The sequence below is a fragment of the Semicossyphus pulcher genome, unplaced genomic scaffold, assembly GCF_022749685.1.
Source record: "Semicossyphus pulcher isolate SPU_LCO1_2020_fin unplaced genomic scaffold, fSemPul1.0.p SCAF_18, whole genome shotgun sequence".
Lineage (NCBI taxonomy): Eukaryota > Metazoa > Chordata > Actinopteri > Labriformes > Labridae > Semicossyphus > Semicossyphus pulcher.
The window spans coordinates 16,979,215-16,993,278 of NW_027211691.1; the positions used below are offsets into that span (position 1 = coordinate 16,979,215).

General features: G+C 43.2%; 3 protein-coding genes across 12 annotated transcripts in view; all 3 read right to left on the bottom strand.

The window, feature by feature from the left end:
* LOC138595646 (nephrocystin-3-like) overlaps nucleotides 1–8,478 on the bottom strand; it is a 32,838-nt gene extending 24,360 nt beyond the window's left edge. Inside the window, exons 1-28 of the mRNA XM_069666981.1 lie at nucleotides 8,454–8,478; nucleotides 7,644–8,024; nucleotides 7,416–7,541; nucleotides 7,187–7,337; nucleotides 6,900–7,052; nucleotides 6,668–6,801; nucleotides 5,714–5,874; nucleotides 5,456–5,612; nucleotides 5,166–5,240; nucleotides 4,921–5,091; nucleotides 4,733–4,836; nucleotides 4,145–4,259; nucleotides 3,917–4,060; nucleotides 3,727–3,824; nucleotides 3,524–3,626; nucleotides 3,364–3,446; nucleotides 3,106–3,241; nucleotides 2,795–2,959; nucleotides 2,590–2,684; nucleotides 2,388–2,510; nucleotides 2,119–2,308; nucleotides 1,800–2,041; nucleotides 1,585–1,660; nucleotides 1,366–1,493; nucleotides 1,008–1,248; nucleotides 793–918; nucleotides 586–701; nucleotides 331–495 (exon numbers count right to left, since the gene is read on the bottom strand). Of these exons, the coding sequence (XP_069523082.1) occupies nucleotides 331–495; nucleotides 586–701; nucleotides 793–918; nucleotides 1,008–1,248; nucleotides 1,366–1,493; nucleotides 1,585–1,660; nucleotides 1,800–2,041; nucleotides 2,119–2,308; nucleotides 2,388–2,510; nucleotides 2,590–2,684; nucleotides 2,795–2,959; nucleotides 3,106–3,241; nucleotides 3,364–3,446; nucleotides 3,524–3,626; nucleotides 3,727–3,824; nucleotides 3,917–4,060; nucleotides 4,145–4,259; nucleotides 4,733–4,836; nucleotides 4,921–5,091; nucleotides 5,166–5,240; nucleotides 5,456–5,612; nucleotides 5,714–5,874; nucleotides 6,668–6,801; nucleotides 6,900–7,052; nucleotides 7,187–7,337; nucleotides 7,416–7,541; nucleotides 7,644–7,967 (3,902 nt within the window). The 5' untranslated portion in view covers nucleotides 7,968–8,024; nucleotides 8,454–8,478. The remainder of the gene's footprint in view (nucleotides 1–330; nucleotides 496–585; nucleotides 702–792; nucleotides 919–1,007; nucleotides 1,249–1,365; nucleotides 1,494–1,584; nucleotides 1,661–1,799; nucleotides 2,042–2,118; nucleotides 2,309–2,387; nucleotides 2,511–2,589; nucleotides 2,685–2,794; nucleotides 2,960–3,105; nucleotides 3,242–3,363; nucleotides 3,447–3,523; nucleotides 3,627–3,726; nucleotides 3,825–3,916; nucleotides 4,061–4,144; nucleotides 4,260–4,732; nucleotides 4,837–4,920; nucleotides 5,092–5,165; nucleotides 5,241–5,455; nucleotides 5,613–5,713; nucleotides 5,875–6,667; nucleotides 6,802–6,899; nucleotides 7,053–7,186; nucleotides 7,338–7,415; nucleotides 7,542–7,643; nucleotides 8,025–8,453) is intronic.
* A 1,185-nt stretch (nucleotides 8,479–9,663) lies between these two features.
* On the bottom strand, nucleotides 9,664–11,458 carry LOC138596164 (uracil nucleotide/cysteinyl leukotriene receptor). The gene is given in 3 exon segments (XM_069667779.1): nucleotides 9,664–9,687; nucleotides 9,689–10,601; nucleotides 11,409–11,458. Coding segments are annotated over 2 exon segments (915 nt in total). The 5' UTR covers nucleotides 10,580–10,601; nucleotides 11,409–11,458.
* Nucleotides 11,459–11,612: 154 nt separating this feature from the next.
* The window catches only part of LOC138595602 (sickle tail protein homolog), a 97,142-nt gene continuing 94,690 nt past the window's right edge, over nucleotides 11,613–14,064 (bottom strand). For all 10 annotated transcript variants that reach the window (XM_069666917.1, XM_069666920.1, XM_069666918.1 and 7 more), the window contains one exon: nucleotides 11,613–13,306. In XM_069666917.1, coding sequence (XP_069523018.1) covers nucleotides 12,743–13,306 — 564 coding nt within the window. In that variant the 3' untranslated portion in view covers nucleotides 11,613–12,742. The remainder of the gene's footprint in view (nucleotides 13,307–14,064) is intronic.

A 14,064-nucleotide genomic window follows, 5' to 3' on the forward strand; every position in this document is an offset into this window, starting at 1 on the left:
GCATTTCATGACAGTTAATAAATCACTGCTGTTATTGAATGATTTCCTCGTTGATGTTGAACTTACATAAGTGTAAACCTGAGTTCCAGGCCCACACGAAGGACTTCACAGTTCCTCTCACACATGCATAGATTGGAAAAGATAATAAATACTTAAAGGAACATACACGGGTTTCACAGACTGCATACTCGTACTGGCAGGTACAGTATCGCCAACCCTCAAACCTCCATCTAAACAACAATCACAGTATGCAAACCACGATGGTTCCCTTTTTGATGCATCATAATTCTGATGTTTGATTTGTGGCACTTATTGGCTGATCAGAGTCACCTCGGGGCGTGCGGGAGGGGAGCAGGTCCCCTCAGACTGAAGGTGTCCCCGCTGGAGGAGTGGCGTGACGGGGCGTTCCCACACACCAACGATGGCTCCGCCTCCTTTATCTCCATTGCACGTTTGTAAAGCTCTGCTGCCTTCTCGAAGTCACCCTCTTCATAGCTGTTTACAAAAGAGATCAAAAGAAAAATAATCTTAAAATGTGATGCAAACATGATTAAACTTGTGATACCGCCGATGTCACTTTTTTACCTGAGCACAGCTAGGTTCTTCAGGGTCTCTCCCACTCGTGGATGCGAGCGGCCCAAACTATCTTCATACACTTTCAGCGCTCGTTCATAAAGAGGCAAGGCGTCACCGTGCTTCTTCTGACAAAGACAAAGAAGTTCACAGTTAGCTTTGCTCATGCAACCTATTACTCATGCTCTTAGACACGGAATAAAGCATAAACATTCTCACTAGCTGGCAGTAGATCACAGCCAGGTTGACGAGTGCTGTAGCCACACTGGGGTGTTTGGGCCCAAAGCTTTTTTCCCTGATTTCCAGAGAAAGCTCATACAGCGGCACAGCCTTTTCCAGCTTTCCCTGCACAAAACACACACACACCCTCACATCAGATCCTCAGCCGACAACAGAATGAGCTGTTTAACGGGCAAAAAGCACGTGTGTCTTACTCGGCGTTTATACAGCATGGCCAGGTGTTTGAGCGTGTATGCCAGAGAAGGGTGGTCCGGGGATAAGGCCCTTTTACGGATGTCCAGCGCCCTTTCGTACATGTCCTCAGCCGTCTCATACTCCCTCCTCTCTGTGTGCAGTGCAGCCAGGTTGTTGAGGGACTGAGCGCAGTCTGGGTGATCCGGGCCGAGGACACGCTGACGCATCTCCAGAGAGCGGCTCAGGAAGATTTTGGCTGCACTGGTGAGGGCAAAGAAAGGGACTTTAACACGTTAATTTAAACGCAGTTTGAGATGTAATCAAACAGTGTTCAAAATGCTGCCAGTGTGCAAGGCAGCTGCAACACGTGAGCCTTACTCCAGGTTGTTTTGGAGGTAGTACAGGACGCCCAGCTCATTAAGCGTCTTGGCACAGTCTGCGGAGTCTTTTCCCAGGGTCAGCTCCTCCAGCTGCAGGGCTCTGCGCCTCAACAGAGTGAAGCCGTACTGAAAGGAGGAGTCGACAAAAGGCACGTTACCCATATGACTGATGAAGTGAGAATGACTCAGCATGTGGGAATCTCTGAAACATGCTTACCATATGACCTTTCTGGCGTGCAGTCTTCTGACGGATCTTCACAGACATCTTCCTGAGTTTCTCTGCCTGTTCATACCTGATCGTAAAAACAGCAGGTGTGAGCCATTAAACCGATTGTCTTTCACTTTTAATAGGATCGTCAACACAGCTGGGATAAACAGCCAATAAACTACATAAACAACAATTGAAAGTAACACCAAGAGAGAAGCCTTTACTTGTTTTGTTTCTGATACAGCATGGCGAGCGACTCCAGCTCTCGTGCCACGCTCGCGTGCTCAGCGCCGTACGCATTCTCACTTATCTCCAGGGCCTGCTTGTACAGCTGCTCAGCGTTACCATACTTCTTCCACTGAACATAAACCCCGGCCAGCTGGTGCAGGGAGCGAGCCACGCTGGGATGGTCCGGGTCCAAGGCTGTCTCCCTAATCTCAAGGGACCTCTGTAAGGGGGCGACGGCCTATAGAGACAGACATGAGATGCAGTTATGAATATGTGCACTTTTCATCGTAGAGCTAATGCTTACATTGCTACTACCTGACTCGGGAGGCCCAGGTCTTTGAGGAAACGTCCTAACGTCTCATACAGGTTGGCCAGCTTGGTCATGCTGTCTTCGCTCTCACAGCTCTTCTCGTAGTGTTTCAGGGAGTCAAAGTACTCGGTGGCCATGGAGCTTTTGTCTTTGCCCACATATTGCCAATAGGCGAGCAGCTCAGAGAAATGACCCCTTGAAAACAAGCAGACATACTTCTGTAAGACTGAATTAATATGTCAGCCTTTGTAATATAAGCTTGCATGTTTCGTACCTCTTGTAGAGGTTCTGGGAGACAAACAGGTTCAGGAGGCTGAGCTGGAGTTTACTTCTGTCCTCCTGCTGTTGGAGCAGCCAGGGCAGCTCGTCTGCGACCCGCCAAGTCACACGGTCCTGGCTACACATGCGCACACACAATCACATGAGTCGTACTGTAAGAAGAATCTGTTTTATAAGGTTGAGCTGCTCTGACGCACCTGAGCTGCTGGCTGAAATGATGTATGAGTTTCTCTCTGTAAGCAGCCGAGCTGCTTCCTCCGCCCAGGAACTCCGACCTCACAGCTTCCCAAGCCTGAAAGACAGAAGACACAAACATTCAAATTTACCGTAAATATGATAATTTAGGGTTTTTGTGCACTAATAATATTCCACAAAGCCAAAGCTGCAGCTGCAGAGCAATACCTGCAGATGTTGAAACCTGATGAGCCCACAACGGAGGGTTACAACGCAGAGTCTGTTCAGACGGTGAAGCAGAGAGGACAGGACAGGCAGCTCGAGCTCTGGGAAAAGGTCTTGCACCTCTGATTCACTCACTCCATTATGGCTGGCACACACAAGGCACAGTATCTAGAGAGGGACAAAAACACATTATTCTGCTACTAATTCACACAATGTTTATGTTAGTCCCTGAGAGGTTAATTTAAACAGACTGCAAAGTGCATCATGGGAACACAACACATGTTTAAGTAGAGCTTTTACTGTTACTTTGTCACCTCTCTCATAACATGTCGCTCCCTGTCTGTGTTGAGGGAGCTCAGCGTCATTTTGAGGGCCAGGCGGTAGAGCGACATGGTGTCCTGACACAGCAGACACTGCTCCAGGCTCTTCTCCAACGACCAACATGACGTACTGTGTGGAGAGTAAAAAAAAACACATTGCATGTTATCCAATCCAAACAGGAAGCCACACAGGAAGAGACGTTGTCTGTGATGTCCTTCAAATGTAGAACTGTGAAAGCAGAAGTTGCTGACCTTACGATCATCCTTGCGAGAAGCGTGACATACAAGGCGTTGCAGGTCGATGCGGAGCGACAGTGCCTTTCTAGCTTCTTCTCCTGGAACAAGTGTTGCATTTTAATCAAAAACAAACCTCTACTTACAGCTGCACATTTTTGATTGGATGTTAACTGACCTGGTCCTTTGTAAATTTCAGATCCATGCTCTGGCACTCGGCATTAACAACGCTCCTGACCTCTCTGGGGCTCAGTGGGTCTAAGTGGAGTGTGGGCCACAACCTAAACAGACATGCTCATTGAATTATAGGTGGCAATACTACAAGAGAGTATTTAGAACTATATATAACTTCATGGCAACATTTTGAACCAACATAACCACCTCCAAGCTTGAGGACACGTCTCCACATTGACCGACACCACCACTCTGACATTGACAGGAAGAGGGTCGATCAGCCACTTCATGTGTCTTTCTGCTTGCTGAAGAAAAGGAGAGCAGTGTTAGAGGACTCATTCTGGAAGCAAACATGACCATTAGATATCTAAAGGGTTGAATCTGAGAGGAGGTGTACTTGTATTTGGTCAATAGAGTCAATAATGATGATGATGTTTCCTTGATGGCGTGCTGAGAGTCTTTCAAGCCAGCGGGGAAACTCCTCCAGGATCTTACTGGGCTCCATGGACAAGCCAGAAATTGACCAGAAGTGCTGCAGCAGCTATGAGACAAATTATTCAGGTGAGACTGAGCATCTTCACAGGAAATATGCTTACGGCACGAGCCAATGAGAGAGAGCCCTTACTTTAACCGTGAGGCGTTTGATAATGAGAACGGGCTCTGCGCTTGTTGAAAGTGGGCGGCCCACAAAATGATACAGGAACAAGGTGTTGGGCGACTGCTTCTGCTGCTGCTCGATCCTGCAAAGGATTAGAGAACATTAAAGCAGAATGAAAGCATATGCAATATAAGCAATCGATAGAAGCAATAATATTTGAAATTGGCGCCATAGCTGTGGAGAAAGTTGTACAAACAGCTTGTGGTTTCGCCCGTTCTACATTCCTACAACTCCCAGCGTGCATTGCGCCCCTCCCTCTGAAAGGAATGGCTCAGCGAGAGACGCTGCAGTGAAATACTACCGTTTCGCTGCAGCGTACAGAATCCAAAATACAACGAGAATATACTGGTGGATCATTAAAAAAATCTTCAGGTCTGCAGTCTACATTTCATACCTGACGATTTTGAACGAGACATGACATCGGAGGCGGGCGTCCTAGATTGAGGAAGTGTAGTTTAGCGAGCTCCCTGGCCTCCGCCAGATGGCGCGTTTTACGTAGTCTGGCGGAGGTTTTTCAGGGCCGTTGGAGAAGTGGATAGCATCCCTTTAACTTACCATTTGGAGAGCAGGAGAGACTTCCCTGAGCCTGGACCGCCCGACACCAGCAGAGGTGGGGTTGGAGGAGGAGCAGCTATCATGTCATTCAAACGATCTATATACTAAGGAGAAGATAAAACACCACACAGACTTACGGTAAAAAATATGTATTAGAAAACAAGCTGAAAAGAGGAGATCAGCTTTACCTTCTGGAAGCCTAACTGTGACGTGGTGCTGCCACAGGCCTGCTGGTAAGACTCTATCTGCTCCTGCTCATCATGCAGGTCCCACAGCACATCTCCTGAGTCTTCCTCACGTCCCTCCTCTATCCCAGAATCCTTAGAGTCAACGTCAGCTCCTTCAAGACCCAGCAACTCCTACAGTGGAAGTGAAACACTGTTAGGCTACGAACTGATAAACACACTGGTGCTACTCGAGAGACAGTCTGTACCTGTTTGATGACTTTCTCCAGCTGAGCGTAAATCAGGGCAGCTCCCTCCTCTGCAGAGCCGCTATGATCCACTACCTGGGTTAGAGGAAATGGGAAAACATACTGCTAACATATTCAGATGATTTTAAATGGCATATCCATTAACAGAATTCACTCTCACAGTTTTCCTAAAGGGCAAGCGAGTATCATCAACATGGTCTAATATATGCTTTTTTCTAACCTTGGATATGTTGTGAAACATCTATTTCTCCCCTGTGTCCTGTTTGTTTTAAATGAAGGTACACACACACCTTGACTTTAGCTGCCTTGTCTGCAGCATTCACCCTTTCCAGCAGTTGCCTCGTGGGTCCGGTCAAACTGTGATCCTCTTCAGTCCTGAGGTAGAGCACCAGTGGATGTCCATCTGGATTCTTCACAAAAGCCTCCTCACAGTCCTCCACAACAGAGCTGCACACATGCATGAAAACTATTAATAATTTCCCATTCTTTTATTATATATTAACCATATATCTAACTTTGACTACATGTGGACGTAGGACTTGCTATACCTTGTGACAGTTGACTTGAGAAGAAGCACACACACAGAGCTCCTTTCGATCTCCTGCTTGCGCTCCGCAGCGTACGAGGTGGCACTCTCCTCTGGGAAGCAGACATTCAGGTAGAAGTGGCCCAGACCCTCACACATTCTTCGTAACGCAGGAGAGTGTTTCTGAAATGACAACATAATTCAAAGATTTAAAGAGGAGGTATTATGCTGTTTCACATTTTAAGACATATATATAATGTTACAATGTTGGATGTCCAGACTAAACGTGGGTGAAGTTTCAAATATGTAGGTAAAAGTATGTTGGAGTAATCCCCAGGCTTCTCAGCTCAGTCTGCAGGCTGCTGTGAATGCCAGGTTTCACACTGCTTTTTTCTACACACTGCACTTTGTGACATCACAAAGTCAGGCTTTGGAGAGCTGGCCAATCAGAAGAAAGTGGGCTTGTAGGGATTTCTTAAAGGGACAGAGCTGACTGAGTCGTTTCAGGTAGAGGCTGTATGAGGGCCTGCACAGAGCACCAGTGTGAGAAAAGTTAGGAGTTTTTTTAACTGTAAATTATGCTAAGCTACTCCACAGGTATCACAGAGTGAAATATGAATAATAAAATCAGCATAATACCCCCCTTTAAAGTGTAACGTTTCTGGCAAAAGGCCTCTGTATCTCAAAGGGGGTACAGCCTGGGGGTACTTCAGAGGACTGCAAGGGGTCATTTTTTAATGTTTATTTAAAAATATTAGTCACGCATGATTCCTTAAATAATGAAATAAACAAGTTTATGTTTGTTTGTTACACTATTTAGGTTTCCACAAAGCGAGTTTTGAGACAGAATTACAGACAAAATTCAAGAAAATTAATTTCTGGTTGAAATTGAGCAGGAAAAAAGTCTGAGAATCACTACTCTAGGCCATATCTAAGAAACAGTCCCATATAGACACGCAGTGCCCCTCGAACCTACCCTAATAAATATATCAAACTCAGCTTTGGTCTCCTGGGTAAAGATTAGGTAGCAGCGGACTGTGTTACTCCATAAGGCCTGGGGTACATGAGGGGACACCTGAAGCAGACTGGCCACCGCGGCATCCCAGTCATCTGACACAAACAAACAAGAGAAAAAAGAGGCATTCTTTAGAAGACATACATAAACAAACATACATGTTTCAGTTTTTGATGTATTTATTGAAGCTTACCTCTGCTCACGTTTGCAAAGGGTCCCTCCACATCGATCAAACTGTGGGCAAACTCTGGTCCCCGAAAGGTCTGCTGCAACTGCATCATGCTACCCATAGAGGGCTCACTCCCCAGAACACCACCAGACCAGTACTCACACTGTGTCCCTGCAGCTAAAGACATGCAGTGAACAAATGATATATTCTCAGCATACAAAACAAGACCTTACGTTTAGTATTTTATTAAAAAATAACACTGAAGTGATGGGTGGATGAATAAAACATCACAGCATAGGGGTTTTCCTTACCAGTAACTGTGGTTTGGTTGTCATCTGAGTCAGAATCATTTGGGTCATAGACCTGGATACCCTGAGCCTGCAACTGCTGCAACTTGGCCTCCAAGTCCCTCTTGGCCCGCAGGAGATCCTGAATTTCCTTTTCTTTTGTCTCTCGGAAAATCTGTCATTTAGGCCACTGGTTAACACTGCAATCATGATTAACATAAGAATGCTACACTGCAACACATAAGTGGTTTACCTTAAACTGTCGTTTTACTTTGTCCCGGTCGTGTTCAAAGGTGGCAGCCCTCTCCATAGCTTGGTACTTTGCCTCAAGAGCACTCTCTTTTTCTCTAAGGATCTTCTGGTAGGTCTTCTGCAGAGCCTAATGAGGATGGACAGCATTATAATAACATCCACAAACCTTAATTGTTGAAGCCAATAAGTTTGTGCCATGGTAGCTGGTAATCTCCCACTGAATCAGTACCTGTAGCTCAGCTCGCAGCCTCTTGTTCTCCTCATCCAGCTTGGCCTCCTTCTTCTGCATGGATGAGATCTCGTTATTCTTGCTGACACGGAAGATTTCATACTCTTTACGCAGTCTTTCGTACTCAGCAGCATACTCCAGATCCACAGAACCGGTGGATTTAAAACTGGCCCCAATCACCCGAGGTGCTCTGCGGAAGGAGCTTCGCAGGAGTCGGGCTTTGGGCTTCACCTCCACTGGGATCTCGCAGGCTTCCCCACCTTCACCCCCATATCCATCTTCGATTACCTCTCCTGGGCTGACCAAAGAGGATGCGGTGCCCATTGTGACAGCCTAAGCTGCAATAATGTACTCAGCCTTTTCGGATGCACATTGCCTCTCCTGCGTGACAGACAGATGTAGGTTGACAACTTAAATGTCTAATCTACCTAAACTGTGGAAGGTAGTTGCGATAGGTATTTTTGTGCCCTTGTTTTCAACACATCTAGGGTTAACGTCAATATACGTTATTGCTACAGTAACAAAGCTAACTTTCTTCCTACAAAACCAACAGTTTTTTAACACCTTTATTTTCGGAGAAACGACAACATTAACCGTTTGCAAATGCTAGCCTAGCTAATTGCCCCTTTCCGACAAATAACGGTGAAGTCAGTTGTACTTGGTTAGCTAACGTAACATTACACTGATGTGAATACTACAGGGATGACATGGTACCCTTTATATATATTTTAGCTTCGACAATATTGACTAACGCCCTATGTCTTCGTGAAAACATAAGAAGCTGCTTTAAACAAACAAGAACACACTCACGGTCCGCTCCCTTCACAGCTTCTTCCTGGCTGCCTTGGTAACAAGTCGAAAATACGGGTGCCCGCACGAGTCAAACTGGGTGAACATCAATTTTCTCGGAATCGTGGCAACTACACAAAAGCCACTTGGCATGTATTGGAGGTATATTGTATCAGATACCGCGGCAAAGTTAGTTCTAAGTTGTTTATTCGACAGACATTCACTCGGGAGCCAGCGACGCTTTCTCACTGGGCTTCCCCCAGAGTTGGTGGAGAGAGAACGGTTAGCTGAACTCCGAGCCCTCGCACTTAGCAGGCAGAGCCTGATCATCAATAAGTTACTGCTAAATAGACACAAAACTTATATTTTTATAATACGTCCATGACTTGCCCATATAAAAATAAGGATTAAAAATTACAACAAAATTGGTTACATGTTGCCTACTAATTTTAAACTAAATTTATTTTACATAAATGTTTTTATAAAGAATAAGGGCTTTTGGCCAATAGTTTCGAGGTCATATGACCTGATGGCTCAAAATTAATAAGAGAAATGTATACTAAATTGGACAAATAGGACAAACCTCTTCATGTTAGATTTTTTTCCAATAATATTTGTATGGATTTCTTTTTTTCCAATAACTTCCATATCATGTGACCCAGTGTCCTCAAATCAGTGTTGGATGTTAATACTTGGACCAATAAGACACACCTCATTATATTGGATTCTATTGCTGCTAATATTTTATATTAATATTTTAATGGAAATATAAATATATCAATATCTATTTGTACAATAAAAAAGGCCATATAATGAGGTGTGTCTTATGCGTGCCACCCTACATGTTAGAGGAGTTGTTACCAACATTAAGTAAGTCATAGTTTTACTTCCTTTAAAACTTCCTTTTAAGGGTTTTATGATCTAAAAGTAGAAATAAAATGATGTCAGTGTTCACATGCTTTTTATGTAGCCTAACATCCAAATTAAAAAACTGTTACCATAACAGATAATCAAGAGTTTGTTTCCCCTGCAAGATATATAAAGATGCCAGTACATAGGAGATATACATATATTTACCAGTGAGGTAGTCAACCTTTGTTTACTTTGTAACTGCATTTTAGAAATCACATAAATGTGTAAATCCAAGATTGAAGGATTTCCGTCTGCACATCTCTTTAAAAAATATACGAAAAGAGGGCGTAAATGTCTTTATTGTTTACATATTTGTAACTTATTGATCATCTTCCCTTTTTCGTACAGAACAGCCTAAGCAGTTTGTCCCTGTATGCTCTGTTCAGGAAGAAATACAGCACAGGATCAAGCACACCACTAACACACGTCAGTGCAGATGTGATCCAATTGGCTCTTCCCAGTGACTCACTGGTTGCTGCAGTCGTATGGTCAAGGCTTGTGATATAAATCACCCTGCTCACGTGGTAGGGCAAAAAAGCTAACAGGAAGTTCATCACGATGAGGACGATCATGTTTATAGCTTTGTCTTTCACTGGCCGTTCTACATGTTGCTTGACTGTCCGTAATTTCCACAGAATCAGTATGTAGGAGACCACTATGGTGGTGAGAGGAAGAACAAATGCCACTATAGTGGAGGCCAGAGCTCTGGGCGATGTCTTTTCTAAGTACAGCTTGGTGCAGATGCCAGTTGAGTTGCTGGTCATATTCTTTTTTGAGAAAAGAATTGGACTCATAGACAAAATAATTATCACCCAAAGTATGCCAACAACTACCTTCGCATACACAGCCTTCCTAACTGACTGTGATTTCAAGGGTAGGACCACAGCCAGAAATCTGTCCAGGCTGATGAAACTCATTAAATACATGCTGCAGTACAAGTTTAGGTAAAAGAGGAATCCGGCTAGTTGACAGACTACATGTCCAAAGGGCCAGCGGCTGCCAGACAGGTGGTACACTATACGCATGGGCAAAATGAGGACATAAGAGATGTCTGCGACGGACAGGTGCCTGAGGAAGACCTTCGATGGGGACGTCATGTCCTGCTTGAAGAAGGCCCACAGCGCCACAGCGTTTCCAGGCACGGCGATGATGAAAATCAGGATGTAAAATGTAGAAAACACAATGTTCTCTTGGTGGGAGTCACCGGCATACACGCCAACCTCAGTGATGTTCATTGTTGTGGGGGAGATCAGCCTGCTGCAGCATAGATACAAAGACCCTGTTATGATTATTGATCGCCATCAAAGTCAAATGATTTTTGTTTTTAAATGATATACAAAGTCATACACTGTTACATAACAACAAACCAATAACATAAACAGAAGGATGACACGCTTGCATGTTGTGAGAATCAACCCAAGTGTGGTTAATAGGTTTCATAGAAACAGGAACTGTGCTTGCAGGGTGAAGGATGATCAGTGAAGCATGAGATAAAAAAAAAAATATTTAAATAAATCTGTTAATCTGGTAGTAAAAGAGGTGAACATTTTTAGAGACAGGTGTCAATAACGAATTTCCCTTTGGGGATCAATAAAGTTATTGTTATCAGGATGTAAACAATGCATTTTTTAATCAAGCATTTATTTGAATTAAATATTGATAAAAAGTGTTTTCTCCTTCCTTTTATATACAATTTCTTGTCATAGTTCAACTTAATTTAGTCATGTAAATACCTGCAAAATACAATGCTTTTAATTAACCCTAGTATAATAAAGATATTAGTATATAAGTAGAGTATTAAAATTTCCCCCACATCCTGGTTAATGGCTTATAAACAGGAAACAGGATGTTATGAGGAGAAATATGACTTTTAGATTTAAAAAATCGTGAAATAAATGCACATTTTAGGTACTCTTAATGAGAACTTGCATACATCATAGTTAAAGCAACATTATTCTCTGTACATTACTAAAAAAAATAATAACGGATTGTAAGAGTTAATTTAGGGAATATACGTGTAGCCCTTTGTCAAACAATTTATATGATAGATATTTAAGTTCTTACCTTTAATTGTAGAGATACAGACTTCTTCTATATATGTGCTATATCAGTGGAGAGCAGACAGGTGAAGTGAAAATGAGAACTAGAGATCTGCTCTTTAATGTAGTCTGTCTCTACTTTCATATTTACACACACACAAACACATACACCCCCACACTCTCAGTCAGTCACACAGGAAGTCACAGAAATAAAAACATTGAAGCTCGCTGCATTTCAAGCATGCAAGTCTTTATTTTTCTACTCCAACACAGTTTTGTCTTTTTCACACTGCTCCTTTATAGTATGATTTAAAGCTTTACAAAAATGAGAGAAAACCAGATATTTACAAAAATCTATCTGTGCAAACATAATTCTTCTTTTACACCACTCTCCTAAAGTATTTGAAAGGCATGCATACAAATAAACTTTGGTATGTTAAAAAAACTACTTATTTTCTTAGTAGAAGCTTCTATGTACACGTGGTAGAACTGATTCATCACTTTGCTTTTAGTACAGTTTACATTTAGACAACAATACATGTTAACTTAACAAATGAAGACCAAGCAGTAACACTGTGGTCAACACTTCAGCCATCACGCCAATGGAGTGCATGTTAATTCCCCTAAATCTTGTGACTGGGTTAGGCCTGAAGTGAGTCATTGTACAACAACTTTGGCAAATAGGCACGCTTAAAAGAAAACTTGTATTACTCATGATACCAGTTTTTCATGTCTGTAAAAGAAATATTGGCAGTTCATGTGGTCGAAAAATGAGAAAATACTCTTAGAAAACAGATCTTAATAATGAGTTCAACTTTAAAATGTCTGTATACGTCATGTATACATTCATAAAAGGCATTTACAAGGGCTGTGTTGAATGTCTGGCAACATAAGAAATATAGAAGATTAAATATACTATGGTTATTCAATCTCTGGTTTGAAAAATAAAACAAACTTTTTACAAGGTATGTCGCGATTGTACATCAACTCTATATTCTCTATTCTTAGTTACAGCAAGAAAAATAGATTTTCAACACCATGAGAGCCTTGCACTTCAACTACAAAGTGGTAAAACCAAAGATTTTTTTAAGTTCCATTATAAAATATTTTGTCGGAACATCTTGTACACCGTCAAGAAAGAAGCAGAATCCAAGAGTTTTCAAAACTGGAAAAATGCAACTTAAAGGAGATAGAAGCATTGGTGTGAGGATGCCAGTGTCAAATATAACATGGATTGGGGGAGTGCATCGCTTAATACTTATACAAAAACAGAGAAAAAACAACAAACCAAAACTATATAACATGAAATATGACCAGGTCTACCTGCTATGCGGTAAAGCCAGAGCGGCCATATTGGGGCTAGGTAGCGTCCTTAGCTGCTGTGGCTGTTGGGATGCAGGATTTGCCGTTGCTGCCGTTGTGGGACCTGTAGCTGGTGAAGCTGGGGGTGTGTATGGTGCGGATGCTCTTTCCACCTGGGCCCACAGGTGTGGGCGACAGAGGGGAGGGGGAGGAGGAGGAGGAGGAGGAGGAGGAGGAGAATGAAGAGGAGGAGGAGGAGTGCACTCGACCATTCTGAGTCTGCGAGGAGAACGAGAGAGCTTTACCTGTGTGCTGTGAGGGTGTGGGGAGTTTGAGGGATCCGTTAGACAGGGAGGGGATGTGGGAGGAGGGTAGGGAACCGGAACGAGGGTTGTGAGGGGACAGGATGGAGGATTTTGCCACAGGGGAGGAGGAAGAGGAAGAGGAAGAGGAGGAGGAGGAGGAGGAGGAAGGGTTAATGGGGTTAGTAGCATCTGAGTTTTGTGCACACTGGGAGCTGCCTTTAGTAGAGCTAGGATAAAAAGCAGGGATTTTAGAAATGGGTATAGTAGGGGAAGTAGTTTTATGATCCCCTCCCACTCTTTTAGCACTTCCGTTAGCCTGCAAACAGAGATGCCAAAACAGATACTGGTTGTCAAAAGAGAAACTGGTCAAATAAAACATATAAAAGGTAAGACGATGTTAAAAAAAACTACAAGTTATACACATAGAAGCACACTATGACTACATAAACATTAATATGACTAAGACACAACTAAAAGACAACAAAAACATATAAAGAAGCTGTTTCACTAGGTTAAATGAAAGGTGAGACACGTGAGAGTTGTTATCAAGAACACTGCATAGGTTAGACAGGGTGATTGCAGGCAGGAGGGGCATCTCTAGTTGAGTTAGGCCTCATAATGGGGCTGTTGGTGGGTGAATTCATAAGACAGAGATGCATTTAAAGGCTGAAGAGAGTTAGATAAGAGGGTTAGGAGTTTGAAGAGTGAGAGCAAACAGGGGTGGGGTGAATGGGGGCAAGTGTTCCACTGAAACTGATGGTGCAAGGTTGTGAGTTGTGGCGAGGTCTTGAGGGTAAGGAAATATATCACCGTGATGTTAAGAAGCTGTGCAGTAATGTTGGGTTTGAGCAGAGGTGCGTTGTGAGAAGGGAGGAGCAGAGCCCGAATGTCAGTTAGGTTTGTACTTTAACATAGCCGAAAGCATCCTGGGATTTTGGCAACACTGTTTAGGAACTCAGCTGTGATGGGATCTGGAGATGTGATGACAACTCAGATGATGACAGGATCCACTTTTCTTTGCCATTTTTTCCTTCTTTTTTTTTTTTTTTTGTTTAGTCACCAACACAGTGAAAC